Source organism: Caretta caretta, chromosome 6, assembly GCF_965140235.1.
Source record: "Caretta caretta isolate rCarCar2 chromosome 6, rCarCar1.hap1, whole genome shotgun sequence".
NCBI classification, from domain to species: domain Eukaryota; kingdom Metazoa; phylum Chordata; order Testudines; family Cheloniidae; genus Caretta; species Caretta caretta.
In genome coordinates this window covers 69,411,530-69,427,424 of record NC_134211.1, presented here as the reverse complement: position 1 = coordinate 69,427,424, position 15,895 = coordinate 69,411,530, and the positions used below count along the sequence as shown (strand labels likewise).

General features: G+C 45.4%; 1 protein-coding gene across 3 annotated transcripts in view; it reads right to left on the bottom strand.

Annotated features, from left to right (window-relative positions):
• Window positions 1-15,895, bottom strand: part of RPAP1 (RNA polymerase II associated protein 1) — a 54,493-nt gene that overhangs the window by 30,271 nt on the left and 8,327 nt on the right. For 2 of the 3 annotated variants that reach the window (XM_048853278.2, XM_048853280.2), the window contains exons 3-10: window positions 15,325-15,473; window positions 15,006-15,098; window positions 12,580-12,766; window positions 11,332-11,508; window positions 7,832-8,029; window positions 2,191-2,306; window positions 1,596-1,694; window positions 1,067-1,168 (exon numbers count right to left, since the gene is read on the bottom strand). In XM_048853278.2, coding sequence (XP_048709235.2) covers window positions 1,067-1,168; window positions 1,596-1,694; window positions 2,191-2,306; window positions 7,832-8,029; window positions 11,332-11,508; window positions 12,580-12,766; window positions 15,006-15,098; window positions 15,325-15,473 — 1,121 coding nt within the window. The remainder of the gene's footprint in view (window positions 1-1,066; window positions 1,169-1,595; window positions 1,695-2,190; window positions 2,307-7,831; window positions 8,030-11,331; window positions 11,509-12,579; window positions 12,767-15,005; window positions 15,099-15,324; window positions 15,474-15,895) is intronic. The other variant, XM_048853279.2, reaches the window with a different exon arrangement.

Genomic DNA, 15,895 nt, shown 5'->3' with positions numbered 1-15,895 from the left:
CCTCCATTCCAACCCCTTCCCTGAAATCCCCACCCCAACTCCGCCCCCTCCCTGCCTCCAGGAGGTGCAGGAGGGGTGTAGCAGGAGGCTCAGGGCAGGGGGTCGAGATGCAGGGTGGGGCAGGCGGCTCAGGGCAGGGGATTGGGGTGCAGGAGGGGGCTCTGGGCAGGGGGTTGGGGTGCAGGAGGGGTGCAGCATGGGGCTTAAGGCAGGGGGTCAGGGTGCAGTAGGGGTGTGGGGTGCAGCAGGGCAGGGGTTTCGGCTGCAGGAGGGGTTTGGGGGGCGGGTCCGGCCCGGCGCGTACCAGGGGCAGGGCAGGCAGGCAGGGAGGGAGCCTGCCCTGCCCCCACACCACTCTGGGAAGCGGCCAGGACCCGGGGGGCGGGGGAGCAGCGGCGGTGGCACAGGGGTCTGTGTTGCCTCGGCCGCTCCTCCAGGTACCTCCCCTGAAGCTCCCATTGGCCGCGGTTCCCCATTCCTGGGCAATGGGAGCTTCGGGGGAGGTACCTGGAGGAGCAACCAGGGCAACACACAGACCCCTGAGTCCCCCGCCTCCCCTCCCCCAGGTCCTGACTGCTTCCCAGAGCAGCGCGGGGGCAGGGCAGGGAGGAAGCCTGCCCTGCCCCCAGTGCGCGCCAGGCCGGAGCTGCTCTAGGTAACTTCTGGGGAGGTGGGGGTGCCACGGGGAGCTGGCGGGCCACAGAAAATAACCGCACAGGCCGCGTGTTTGAGACCCCTGTTCTAGAGATAGCTGGGGCTCAGTTCTCCCATAGCACAATTCCACTTGGATTCACACAGATCCACACCTGACATGTGCATACACACACCCTGCCCCTTTGTCAAGGTGGCAGGGACAGATGATACAGGAGTTGGCTCTGCCAGCTTCACACCCGTGACAGGTTCTCCTTCATAGGGGGAATTTTCTGCTGGTGTCTTCTGGCTGGAATCCATCCACTTTGTGCTGCCTGAGCAGTGCAAAGCAAACTTATCGCATTAGAGAATCTGGGCCCTGATATTGCCAGCAGTGTAAACTAGGAGGAAGAACTTCCATACAAAGGTCACTCACCTTCTGGACAACATGGCCTAGCACCTGTAATGCCAATGTCCGCTGCTGAATGATCTGACTGCGGCACAAGTGGAAGAGCTCTTGGAGGGAGTAACCAGCCCTCTACCCAGAGGGGGAGAGTAAAGGAAAAAAAAAAAAAGATAGATAAAACAGGATCCTTAGAGTAGTTACAAAATATAGCACAAGGAATAAACTGCATTGCAAAAGAGTTGTGGGTGCTACTTTATGCAAATGACTAAAGGGATTCTATTCTACTTCATTGAGAGACTAGCTAAAGGGTAAGCCTTGATAGGTAAGCCAATTGTGTGGGGGTATTCTTTTGCAAGTAGATACATTTTAAAATGGGATTAAGGGGCGGAAATAGTGACTCAGTATGTTCTGATTTCTCTCCTGGGTCCTAATTCAACACGCATTCCTAAGGGGCACATAAGTAGGATATCCAGACACGAAGAATCTGAGAATTAAACATGGAAATCAGAATACGGTGTACTCTCTTTCCATTTCCACTTTATTCTGATAACTCCCTTACTTCTGCTTCTTCTCCATGGTGGTGTAGGCCCAGATGAGTAGGTAAATCTGCATCTGGGGGAATCAATTCTCCTTTCAAACTAAATCGTGCTTGCATGCCCTATTTAAAAAAAAAAAAAGTTATTTTACTGCCTTTCAATCCACTCAGCTTTTATATCTTACTTCCTTAATACAGTTTCAAGCTCTTACCTCACGAAGTCCCAAGTTCTCTACAACTTATCTCCATTGCCCTGGTTTCTTAACTTCCAGAGCTATTTCCCCACATATTCCAGTTGCCAAACTTCAAGTTCCCAGATCTCTCAGACACTAGACACTAAATTCCCATCTCAATCCCTGGTCCCCTCTAATTCCAGATCTACCCTGCATAGTATCATGGAAAAGACAAGTACTGGATGAACATGGTAACTGGATTTTCATTGCACTCTAAGAGAGGATAGGGACAGATCTGGAGAGATGCCATTGTTGGCATCGTTTATAGTTTGAAGAAGAGAAGGCTCATTTTCCAGCAACATCAGTCTCTGAAGACTTCACCAACATGAACCACACGTCCCACCAACAAACGAAAAGAGAGAAAAATCAGTTTCTACTTTCCAAACCTTTTTGGTTCTCTTCTGCCGTGGGTGGGGCAGATCCTTTATCCACTCCAGCTTCTCAAACTCCACATTGTTCATGTGGATCCATTCCTTCTGGGGCTTGATGGGAAGGTCAACTTCTTTGAGGAAGGAGAGAAAGCATCAGAGGCATTATCTTTCCTGGGCACAGAGAGAGACAGCCAAATATTTGGCTATGAGAGTATTTCATGTGCAGTTTTCATGTAAAGTAACAAGAAAACTATCTTCAAATTGACTTATAGCTGGTGCATAAACATCAAAGATTTACTGCTGTTTTAATCTTTCATAAGCTCTAGAAGAGGAAGTAAACAGCACTATAATGAAATTCACAGACGATACTAATTTGGGAGGAGCTGAACACCAGACAGGATACAAACAAAGAGATTAGGGACAGAAAAAAAATTAGATTCAAGTTTGAGAACTACAAACGAAAAACATCTGGGGGAAAATAATCTGAAATAAAGAGGCAGAAAGCTAGGAAGCAGTAATGCTGAAAGAAACAGATGAGAATGGACAGTAAATTATTAGCCTGCAGTGAATTATGGTAATAAAAAGGTCAGTGCAATATGGAGCTGCCTAGAGACATCATGTCACAGGACAGAGAGGTAATAGTCCCTTACTACACAGATCTGATGCATCCACACCTGCAATGTTGTATTCAGTTCTGACTACCTAGTCAGAAGCTGATGCGATTGACTTCTGAGAAAAAGATTAAAAGAGCTTGTGATGGCATGCAAATCCCACACAGGCCCTGAGCGGGTCAATGTGAGCTGAGAGGCCAGTTATGTTACTGATCATGAAGCCCAGTTGGGCAAGAGCAGGCTGGTTAATATAAAGAGCAGAAATCTGTAGCAGAAGGGGGCTGCAGGGAGAGAGTCGGGGTGGAGTGGGGATAAACCCTGGGATCCTAGCCTGATTAGAGAAGGCTGGTAAGCAGCTGGGGAGGCATAAAGCAGCCACTGAGGTGGAGGAGGCCCTTGTGCTGCACCCTGAAAGAAGGGCAGGATTTGGACTGCCAAGAAGAGAGAGCTCTGGGAGATGTTCTGTGGAGGAACAGAGTAATGAGAACTTAAGGGGCATAACGGAAAGGCTGAGAGAGGCTGGGTAAAAAGGAGCCCAGGGAAACAGCAGCAAAGAGTGGAAGTGCACAGACCTTGGCTGCTGGTTACAGGGTCCCTGGGCTGGAACCTGGTGTAGTGGGAGGGCCTGGGAAGGTGGCAGGAGCCTGGAGCTGGGGCCAAAAGACCTTCTGGTGAACTAAGGGGTGGACAAAATCATGACCTGGCCAGAGGACTGAGTTATAGGAAGAGAGGCCACCGGAGTGACCATCAGCAGAGGGCACCATGTGGGGAAACCACTGCTATGCCACACTGGCCACGAAGAGGTGATCCTGAGGCACGCGAATACCCTTCACAGAGCTAAATACATATAGAGAAAGAGCTTGGCTGAGCCACGACTCAGCGGAGAAGCACGACAACAGCTGACAAGTATTTGAAAGATGTAAACACGGTGGAGGAAGATCAATTATTTAGCATAATAAACAGAGCTTTAAACTACAAGAAATTGAGAGAGAGGAAATTTAGGCTCAACATCATGGAAAACTTTTTGTCAGAGAGATGAATTAAGCTGCAAGTTGATCTCCAAAGGGAAGGGGTGCTTGGGACATGTACCTGGAGCCAACTAAACACTAGCAAAGGCACAGTAGAAATCTGTCCCATACTGGCTTGAGGATGGATTAGTTACCAGTCTTTTCCATCTCCAGATTCCACCTGGAAAACCACACAAACATTAGCTCAAGGTAGCCTGGACCAGGACTGGTTGCTGTGACCAGAGGGCATTAAAGAGTAGCAGCCTTGTTTCTGATTGAACAAAACAAGAGCAGGACATGGAGATGTTTAAATTACTGCTGTAATCCTCTGCACTGACACACCCTTGCAAGAAACAATGGATACACAGAAATCCTTTTTTCTGATCAGTCCTTTTCCCGCAGATAACTGGCCCAGCCTGAAGCCTAACCTTCTCCTGGCTCATGTCTCCAGTTAGCATTTTAATCTTCATAAAGGGCCCCCACAATTTCTGAGACATAGCCACAGACTCATGATTAGTGTGGTATTGAATCAGGCAAGGAACCAAGAGCAGTGTTATCTACCCCAGCCAGAAAACTGTTCCACAGAACTTCAGCCAAAGGCCCAGTGCACATTTTAATTAAAGAAAAAAAGCATCTGAAATGAAAGAAGGTGGCATGTTTGTGGGTGGTGGGTGTGAAACAAAAGGAAGTAAAATCACCAGAAAACTGAAATCTATTAACATTTCTAATTCAACAAGTTGTTTTTCCCCTCTCCATTAATCACTAAATGAAGAGGGCTAATTTAATCATGCCATGAACAGGATTATTAATGTTACTAGTGGCCCTTGCATTACAATCTTGTCAACAGGAAAAGACGGATACATATTCCAAGGCATCAGCAGATTGTTCAATTACTGAGAAATCCCTTTACAGAAACACAAGCTGGTAGCCTGAATGCAACATATGTACCAAACTTTGCAAGGCTTCCATTGCTTTAAGGGTGACAAACTCAACCCTCTCCCTCTCCACCCTCCTTCCCAGAGCCTGTAGGCACTTTTTTCCTCTGATGAGAGTACAGCCTATGGGCAAAGGACTTGGGACAAATTTACCAGAAATTGAAGCCTTTTATTCTCACTAAGAAGGAATTAAAACGAATGCCTCCTCGAATGCTGCTGAACCGAGCTGCTGTTTCTCCTGTGGGATTCAGGATTACCATTTCTGCCAGTTTACTCATGATGAATATATTCCTTGACATCAGCAGTGGCAGCTTCCCAATGTTAAGTGCCAATGTAAAATTAATATTACATCTCCTGCTGGGCATGGTGCATTGCATGTGTAATCTCATGCAGCTGGAAATGCCTCAGTGATTTTTAGAATTGCTTCTTTCTGTAAATTGCTTTCCTGCTCCTCTCCTCCTTGAAATATGAAGTCTCCCATAGAAAATCCTCTTTTCCCGTTCCAACACTGGCTTCCAGGGGGAGCAAAGCACCCTCCCCAACCAACATACTCTTCCCAAGAGCTCCAGTACAACCCTGCCCACCCTTTAAAGACCACTTCTCCTGAGCAACTAATTTGTGCTGGTGCCTGGTGTGGAGTGGGGCAAGCGAGTGTCACTTACTAAGATGCAGCTTGTGCACTCCATTGTTTTGGAACTGAAGAGCTAAAAATAACCTTTATATTAAGGCTGATGGAGATAAAGAATCAGAGGGAGAAAACTGTTGTGGAGAAACAGCAGAAGGATTGTGGGGCGAGGCATTTTCTTCAATAGATGCTAAAACAGCTTTCCTTCCCCTCCACACACACAAGCTTCTCTCTCACCAAGGAAATGGTAAACACCGTGGTTATCTCCCCAAAACACACTGCCGAAATCCAGGAGCAATTCAAAGATCTCATTAGGCAGCCTGCACGCTACACTGTGACCCAGAGAACACATCAGAAGAGAGGATCGAGAGATGGAGACAGCAAAGGAACAATGTGAAACTGGGGAGAGGTACACCAGCGAGGGAGAGATGTAAGCAACAAAGGCACAGTGTTGGGGAAAAAACGACAACAAGATGGAGAAAAGGAAAAGGCACAAACAAAACAACAGGGAGGAAAGCAGGACTGGGAACAGAAACTTAAGGGAGAAGTACTCCTGTTTGCTAAGCAAATTCAGTGCTGACGTAAGACTCCTGGAGACAGAGATCTTCTTGTCAAGAGGGCAGGTGCAGCAGCAGTGCTGGCTTCCCCACAGTGCCCTCTCATGGTGCCCCAACAAGGACCTACAGTGAGAGCGTGTTTCTGTCTCCATGTCCATTCTCTCTTTGGCCTCTCTGCTGAGACTGTAAATAAGGGGACAATTAGCACCAGTTGCATCGGTACTTTGGTGAGGACCACTAGCCGCTCACCTGAGACCGATCAATTCATTTAACTTTTAAAAAAGGGAAATAGGAATAGGCATTAAAGCATACAGAGGACACACAGATTGGTGGTCTCAGCAAATCCAGTAGCCATGCATCTGATCTGCACTGTGGCTCTGCTGGGAGTAGGATGCTGACTAGACTGAGGCCAGGTTCAGTGGGCACTTATTCTGCACTGGCAGTACTGTAGCTCTCAGTATCTCACCTTCCTCGCAGCCTGGAAGGCCACAGCCCCTTTTATGCACAGTGGATAGAAATTAGCCTCCTTTTGGGAGAGCGGAAAGGGTGGAGACTTACTCCTTCCCCCGCTCCCGTTTCCCTTCTATGGGGTTTGGTGAGAAAAGGAGACGCCCTCTCTCCGCCCCCCCGGCCCGTTCTGAGAGAGGAAGAAAAACTGAGCCTTGACTGGTACCCCTCATCTCCATGGACAAGAGAATAAGTAGACCACCTTGGGGACAGAGCAGGGGGAGAGAGATGTTTGCTAGTAGGGGTTTGGGGAGAATAAGACCCAAGGGAGCACTGTAGGGTGCCCCTGAAGCACTACTCAGAGGGAAAAATGCTTGATTACTTGACAACAAAATGTCTGCTGAGCCAGGGTAGGAGACACCTGAGTGGGAACTCAAGAGGCTGAGGGGATTGTTTCTGACCCGGGAGCCAAGATATTCATTGACAAGAAACTGGCATTTCCCCACCCACTCCCATACACACTTTGCCTCCTCTCTGTCTGAGCTTCAAAGACCAGCCCTGGTAAAGCAAAATACAGGAAACACCATGGAAAACTTAGTAGGATTATCTTTGAACATTTCACTCTGTAAACGACAATTCTACAGCACGATTGCTCCCTTGCTGCTTTGTACTACTCTGTCACCCAAAGAATGGTGGAGCACCCCGACCACAACCACCCCTGTGTGAGCACCAGGCAGGCATCCGCTGGAAATCCACTCAGTTGGTTCTCAGATCCAAGCCACACAGTAAGATCATGGGAAGTAAGGAAAGAAAAGACCAACTAGGTCACCCAACCTGACCAAGGCCATTTACTGCAGAATTCCCACTAACATCTTGTCTTATTAGTAGGGCCAGCACTCTCCACGAGAGCTGAACTCTTGAAGGCAGAAGCTGAGCCCCAAGGGCTGTAAATACCCATAGGTGTGCGGATTCATTGCGACTGAACGGTGGTTGCTGACATCCCTGGACCGTGCTGCAAATGAATCAGCAGCAAAGGGCATCAGTCATTCCCAGATAAAGCAGCTATTCGTGAAGTGGCACTGCCATTTAAAGAAAGCTATTCCAGCAGCAGCTGCCTCTGTTTCTTTCTGCCACACTTTGTCCTTTCCTTTCCTTTGCCTGCTCAGAAGATCAGTGAGGCTCACCCTATTTCCTCACAATGCATCTCTGAATGAGTTATAGAGATTAATGGGTTCTTTCCATTTACAGGCCACATTGTATAAAAAACCACCCTTACAATGCACGGAGTTCAAATTAAAATAAGTGTTGTTGTTCCACTTGGACTCAAAATCTGATTTATTCAAAAACTTCTGACCAAAGGCTAATTTGGGTATTTAACAAATTGCTGCAGAATTCAGCACTGGAATGATTTAGAAAACAGACAATCTTGCCACAGAATTAGGTCTAGCGTGCCACCAAGCACGAGTTTTGTCACCTGTGATTTCCATTCTTGTATCTTTTTCAGTCCGCACAGACTCCTCCATGCCTGACCCCCCTACAGAGAAATCCTTCACAGTCTCCTTTGCACCATGCTGTGATTCGGTCCCAGGTTCTGGAGGTCCAGGCTTCTCCCGTCTCTCCTGACCTTCATCAACACCATGTCGTGACTTTAAGAAAGCAACTAAGCTGGGATCTGAAAGTAATGACAGACAAAAAGAATAGTGAAACTGAGTCATCAAAATGCTTCTTGGTCCAGCTCCTGCTATTTATGCTTTAATCTTTTTTACTCCAGTCCCAAATGCTCTTGGTGATCCTCTCTAAGGCACTTAACTGCTTTGGGACCTCTTGATCCTGTAAGGTGGGGACAACTGGTTGTTAAAATGACAGGAAGAACCGATCTGATAAATGTCTTTCAAGGCAGGGAAAAGACCAAAAATTCTATTAATTCTCCCAGTTCACAAATATAAACAAAGTAATTTCCCCCTTATTACAAAAAAAAAAAGGCACATACAGGTCACACTATTCATTATGGAAAAAACTCTGCTCTCAGATCCACCTGGTAATCTCAGTTCTGACATTCTGCTCTCCCTATATATGGACTTCTCATTGACATCAATCTGATTTCCACATGAATAGGAAACACAGAACATAGTAAGAAGAATTATTCACATTTTATTGAACCACAACAAAGTTTCAGTTCAAGTTCTGGGTACAACTTGAGGGGAGTTCTCTTTATCTGAACTGGATCATCATCCCTAGTATCAGACATGGACTTCACATCCAGAGAATCATAGGAATGAAAGGGGCCTCGAGAAGTCATCTAGTCCAGTCCCCTGTACTCATGGCAAGACTAAGTTTTGTCTAGACCATCCCTGACAGGTGTTTGTCTAACTTGCTCTTAAAAACCTCCTATGAACGGAGATTCCACAACCTCCCTAGGCAATTTATTCCAGTGCTTAACCACCTTGACAGCTGAGAATTTTTTCTTAATGTCCATCCTAAACTGCTCTGCTGCCATTTAAACCCATTGCTTCTTGTCCTACCCTCAGAGGTTAAAGAGAACAATTTTTCTCCCTCCTCCTTGCAACAACCTTTTATGTACTTGAAAACTGTTATGTCCCTTCTCAGTCTTCTCTTCTCCACACTGAAAAAATTGGATTTGTTTAATCTTCCCTCATAGGTCATGTTTTCTAGACCTTTAATCATTTTTGCTCTTCTTCTCTGGACTTTCTCCAATTTGTTCACATCTTTCCTGAAATGTGGCACCCAGAAAGGGACATAACACTCAGGTTGAAGCCTACTCAGTGCAGAGCAAAGCAGAATTACTTCTCATGTCTTGCTTACAACACCCTTGCTAATACATCCCAGAGTGATGTTTGCCCCCCCCCCTTTTTTGTTTTGTTTTTTGCAACAGTGTTATGCTGTTGACTCATATTTACCTTGTGATCCACTATGACTCCCAGATCCCTTTCTGCAGTACTCCTTCCTAGGCAGTCATTTTCCATTTTGTATGTGTGCAACTGATTGTTCCTTCCTAAGTGGAGTATTTTCCATTTGTCCTTATTGAATTTCATCCTATTTACTTCAGACCATTTCTCAAGATCATTTTGAATTTTAATCCTATCCTCCAAAGCACTTGCAACCCCTCCCAGCTTGGTATTGTCCACAAACTTTATAAGTGTATGCTCTATGCCATTACCTAAATCATTGATGAAGATATTGAACAGAACCGGACCCAAGACTGATCCCTGTGGGGCCCCTCTTGATATGCCCTTCCAGCTTGATTGTGAACTACTGATAACTACTCTCTGGGAACGGTTTTTCCAAACAGTTATGCAATGACCTTATAATAGCTCCATCTAGGTTGTATTTCCCTAGTTTGTTTATGAGAAGGTCATGCAAGACAGTATCAAAAGCCTTACTAAAGTCAAGATATACCACATATAAACACTGGCAGCTCTCTTCATGATTTGAGGGGAAAGGGTGCTTGGAAGGGGAAGGTGTTTGGCGGGGAGAGAATATTCTTGTGACTAAAACACAGGTCAGAGTCAGGTGATCTGAGTTTTACCCTTAGCTCTGCCACTGACATCATATAATCTTGTGCCAGGCACATAACCTCTCTATGTGAGAGATTCCACATCTGTCAAGTGGGGACAGTGAAAATTACATCCCTTGTGGGAGCATGGTGAGATTCAGTTCATTAAGTGTTTATCAAGTGCGCAGAGATCCTCCAGTAGACGGTAATAGAAGTGAAATGTTATTAGAGACAACAACAATCACACTGATTACTACTCGGAGAGAAGAGGTACAAGGTATTAGGAAATTAACCCTGCAGGGGGTTATACTGTTAGATTAACATTGGCTTGTGGAAATTTCACTCTGGTAAATGTACTCCATGTTTTGAAATCAGTTTATAGAAAGGAACAGATGAAATTGGGACACAACAAGCTACCCTATGCCCCTGTTTGCCATAGCCTGTCCATGTCTCTCTCTCTCACACCCCACAATTCAAACTAAGCCTCTCTCAGCGAGGGATCCCACTGGATCAAACGTTCTGTGTCGGGGCTGACCGTCTTAAAACACCCATTATTTCTATTAATGCAAGTAGAGTTGTGCTTTCCTGTACTTCACTGCGCAGAAAAGGAAAAAGAGGTTTTATTAATCATTCTAGAGTTATATGTATAAATAATATTCTGAAGACACTGATTATGGCAATATAGAGACAGTCCTCAAAATCATGCTCTGCCTCAGCATAGTCTCTTTGGTGATAGAATCAATATAGTCCTGCTGCAAAGATCCCTACAATCTGAAGAGGCTATACAGTGCAGCTGGGCATGAAGCTTTATCATCTCCTCCACACCAAGGACACAGATGCTAACCTAGCCACTGGGCTGCAATAGCCCTCGCAGTGTCCCTATGCAGCTTGAGACCGGAGGGGAGGATTCTTTTCCTCCACTCCTTTGTGTCTGCCCAGCATCGGGCCACATACTCAGTCTGGAGCCTGGGCTTAGAATTTGCCTTCAGGTGAGCCATTCTTCATAACACTTCACTATTTTGGGGGCATAAAATTCAACCCACAGATCTGACCGGTTTCATTCCCTGAAGCCAGAGGACTGAAAGTCTGGGTAATTTTACCCTGCTTGGCATAAACGTAGATACTACAGGTATTTTTATTCCCAAAAAAATGTGAAATGTTTTTTGAAATGTATTATGTCTTCTGCCTCACTAATACTCTGTGGGGGCAAGTTCCACAGTGCAGAAAGAAAGGTTTCCTTTTATATTAGTCTTGTTAAAAGCGATAGAAATAAAGACTCATTTCATCTCAGGGGTTCGGATAGTGCAGCTCTCTGAATTAAGCGTGCCCCCAAGATTCTGGCTGCAACTGCTTTACTCCATCCCTTTGTGGCCTATCCAGTACACTCTACATCTTCGTCACCCTCCTCCAGCCTGGAATAAGCAGCAAGGTGTTCATGTGCAGAATATTGGGGTTCATACCCAGCTGAACCAGCAGCCTCCTCTGCTCCTGTAGGATCTCCTCCTGGGTCATGGAGTGCAACTTCTGTAGGTTCTCCTCATGGATAGCCAGAGCTTCCCGCTCACTCTCCAAGCTTCCAAGACCCTCTCCGGTTATGATATGAGGTCGCTGAGTGCTCACACCATCATCAGGTTTGCCTAGAAGATCCAGCCACAGAAGTCATTAGTGAGTCAAGTGTCTATAGCATTATTAATTCATCCAAATCTGAACAGATCAAAAACATGCCACTGCACAGAAATCAATTACTCGCCAGTTTTTTCAGATAAAAACAGTACTTAACAATGGATTACTATCCAAGATAACAGTGAATATAACCTATTCCAGTTTTCGCAGCCACTGTTACCTACCCTTTAGGTTTCTGCTCCAGGTTTAATGTTAGCCCTCTGCTAAGCCCTGGTACACCACCACTGCCCCCATCCTGTCCATGTTTGCAATCTCCAACACTCACACAGCTCTCATGATTGTAAAAGATGGAGCACTACCCAAACCACACTGCAGATTACAGCACACATAAACAAACAGCATGTGAATGACATTAACAGGTGAAAGTCTGCTAAACAGACATTTGCCTTGACAGGTTGGGGACTGCTAATCTACTGATTTTCTTCTCCTTGTTTGTCAGAGCTCTAAGTATGCAGAAGGATCATGCCCTGAGCAAACCCCAGCTCTCTCTTTATCTGCCAATCTAACACCCTTCTTAAAGAAAGGGTTAAATGGAATGAGCCTAACAGTGCTGTAAAATTCTCATTTTACCAGATAGTGACTTCAATCCTTCAACTGGTCCATGGTCCACCCCACAAGGACATGGTCTCAAGGATTCAATTCTTTTTGTCTGGAACGACAGCACATTCCATCTGCTGCATACAATAACAGAGCATCCCTAATACTGTAAACTGGAAATCCTGCAGGCATTGGACCGCTCTTCAAACAGTTTTAAGTAATATCTCTGTAACAGTACCAAACATGTTTTGTACTGCCTCCACAGCAGCTGAAAGCCTTGTGTGTTGAGCATTTGAGGCATGAGGGGGGAGAGATGGAGAGGAGCCAAGTATGGGCAGAACTGCCTATCAGAAGAAACCCTAGGCTTCCCATCAATATAGCTGACCATCTGACATTTAACATTAGACAGACAGAAGAACAACCCAATCTACATTAGTGGCAGCCATTTCAGTATGACAGTTGAGACAGACAGAGGCTTCATGACTCACCATCCTTAGTGCTGTGGAGTGGCTCCTCCTCTGCTGATCCAGGGGAACACATGGCACCTGGAACTGCTAATCTTCCATGGGTATGCCTAGTCTCAACAGCAGGTGGAGCTGTCACGGCCTCTTCAGCTGCTCTCTTAGCAGCTATCTTCTGCGCAAAGATACTTTTTCTTCCAGATTCCACCTTCACCTGTAGGAAGATAAATTCCCAGATCAACACTACCTCTTCTCCAGACGTCCCCACCCTCATATCGCAGACAACCGTCTATACGCTCTACAAAAGTGTTTCCAAAACAAGGAGTTTGGAACAGGACATTTATGAGGGAAATAAATACCAGTGTCTCCCCTCTCTCCTGCACATGCATGACAGTTTTCTACTGTATTGTTTGAAGGTAGAACAGAAGGAGAAAAATAATTGCCCTCATTGTTGGCTGGTTAGAAACAACTGGGTTTAATTATAGGTGATTTCTGGAAAATCAGGACGCAGATACACCTCAATATCAATGAGCACAACAGCTCACCATCTCCGGTTAATCTGAAACCCTGTTTATCTGAGTGCTTTGCATTTTTGAGGATAAGTGGGGGTTGTACTGTACTCACCACATGCTTGGAACAGGCTTCTTACAAGATTATTGGCCTGCAGTGAGGTGAGAAGATTTACACAGTAATAAGTGGGAGAGTGATGCTAAAATAATCCTGGCTAAATTAATGCACTGCTTGTGCTAAGGAAGGCAAGGCTCTGTATTCCCATCGATATATAGGGAATCCATGCACACTAACGAAACAGGACTCCTGAACTCTTCTTGCTCAGTGATGGGAGAAGAGTGCCTAAAAAATGAGAGCCTATTAAAATAAAACTCTAAGAAGTTGCTTCCATATGCTTACATATTTATAGTAACAAACTTGGCGGTTTAACAGAAGCTACTTCTTTTTAATAGTCTTCCTTCTAAAAAGCCATCTCTTCAGATGCACCAGCACATCCATCTTGTGTCATCGCCCCAGAAACTGGATTCCGCTCTCGCTCAGTTTTGTTTTCTTAGCCTGCACCTTCTGTTACTGCAAAACTAGGTTGACAGAAGCTACTGCGTCTGATTCTAGCTTCTCTAGCAGATTTCAGGCCAAACAAAATCAAAACTCACAAAGCTGCACAACAACAGAACCACTAACCCAGGAACCTATCCCTGCAACAAAGCCCGTTGCCAACCGTGTCCACATATCTATTCAGGGGACACCATCATAGGGCCTAATCACATCAGCTACACTATCAGAGGCTCGTTCACCTGCACATCTACCAGTGTGATATGTGCCAGCAATGCCCCTCTGCCATGCACATTGGCCAAACCGGACAGTCTCTACGTAAAAGAATAAATGGACACAAATCAGACGTCAAGAATTATAACATTCAAAAACCAGTCGGAGAACACTTCAATCTCTTTGGTCACTTGATTACAGACCTAAAAGTTGCAATTCTTCAACAAAAAAACTTCAAAAACAGACTCCAACGAGAGACTGCTGAACTGGAATTAATTTGCAAACTGGATACAATTAACTTAGGCTTGAATAGAGACTGGGAGTGGATGGGTCACAAAGTAAAACTATTTCCCCATGTTTATTCCCCACCCCCTCACTGTTCCTCAGACGTTCTTGTCAACTGCTGGAAATGGCCCATCTTGATTATCACTACAAAAGGTTCACCCTTCCCCCCCCTGCTGGTAATAGCTCATCTTAAGTGATCACTATCGTTACAGTGTGTATGGTAACACCCATTGTTTCATGTTCTCTATGTATATAAATCTCCCCACTGTATTTTCCACTGAATGCATCCGATGAAGTGAGCTGTAGCTCACGAAAGCTTATGCTCAAATAAATTTGTTAGTCTCTAAGGTGCCACAAGTACTCCTTTTCTTTTTGCGAATACAGACTAACACGGCTGCTACTCTAAAACCTGCAACAGATACCAATGAAAATGAACTCACAAGAAGGTTTGTGAAGAAGTGCCACCCCCAGGGGAATTAGTATAAATCCTATCGTTAAAGTCTTTCATTATTTATTAATAGAGTATGGTGTTTTCTCTGGTTAAAAAACAAAAACAAAACAGGCCATGTACACAGTGAGATCTGGATTCTCCATGCTTCCTCAGCATACAGCTCTGAAGTGACCTCTCTTTCTAGATTAGGGGAATTCAATCTCATTTAGTTGTGGGATACAAGGCAACCCCTGACTCTGATTTGTCAGGACAGCTCTTTCTTGTGATGAGGAGGAAATTCCGTAGATATGCGAGTTAGCTCCTGATCTCCAGCATGCTGAGCTGCCTGCTTATAGCACTGAGAAGCACCAATACCGTTGCCAGGCATTCTGCTCTACAGTGGGAAATTCTGGTAGTTAAAGAAGAAAGTGAGGGAAGACTTGGATGAAGCTGCATTTCTGACCTCATTTTTTATTTCAGACCGGTGAAACGCTCTGGGAAACGGGTCTCCAGTGGGCACTGGCATGGTCACAGCTGCCGTGCTCGTGTCTCGTTCCTAAAGACAGGAGAAACAGAAGGAACTAAACAAACTACTTCTTGCATGTGCAAACACAAACTGTTCGCTCTTCTTAGTGTGCTCCAGGATACTGCAGTGCCACAGCTACTGGATTCACCACACTGTAGGAGAGCAAGGGCTTCCTCCCATCAGATAACACTCCCTCCCCCCTTCCCTAGTGCTCTATTCACAGCAACCTGACACGCTATTACAACACACAACGCACAATGATTTTGCTGAAGACTGCCGTGATGTGTCGATCCTGACACTCCAATCTCTCCTCTGGATCCTCATCATTAAAGCAGACACAGGCATTTTTGAACTTGGACTTCTTTGGAGGTGCTGGAGTTAGGGCCGGGAGCACATCAGGAAAGTCTGAAGAGGCAAAAAAAAACAACAAAAGAACCCCAATACACATTCCATGAGGTTATTTATGATGCACGGAGTTACTCATATCTTCAAGGGGCTAGATATGTACTAGGGAATCTTGCTCTGGTATTTTAAGGTGCCTATTACCTTGGCAAGAATTGAACATGATGAAGAAGCAAACTGAGAATTCTCAACTTCTCTGGGAAGCAGAGAGTTTGAACTTATGTATTCAAAGATTTTATTGCTGATTTCTTTACAGGCATCACTTCTGGGGAAAGGTTTTAAAGAGTTGTGGGCACAGGGAAGAGCACTGAGTTCAGGATTGCGGGTCACAAGGGAAAGCTATAGGTACAAGGGCAATACACAGAAATGCTAAGACGACATACTGAAACAGAGAGGAAGCACTGTTCTGCAGTTAGAGCACAGGC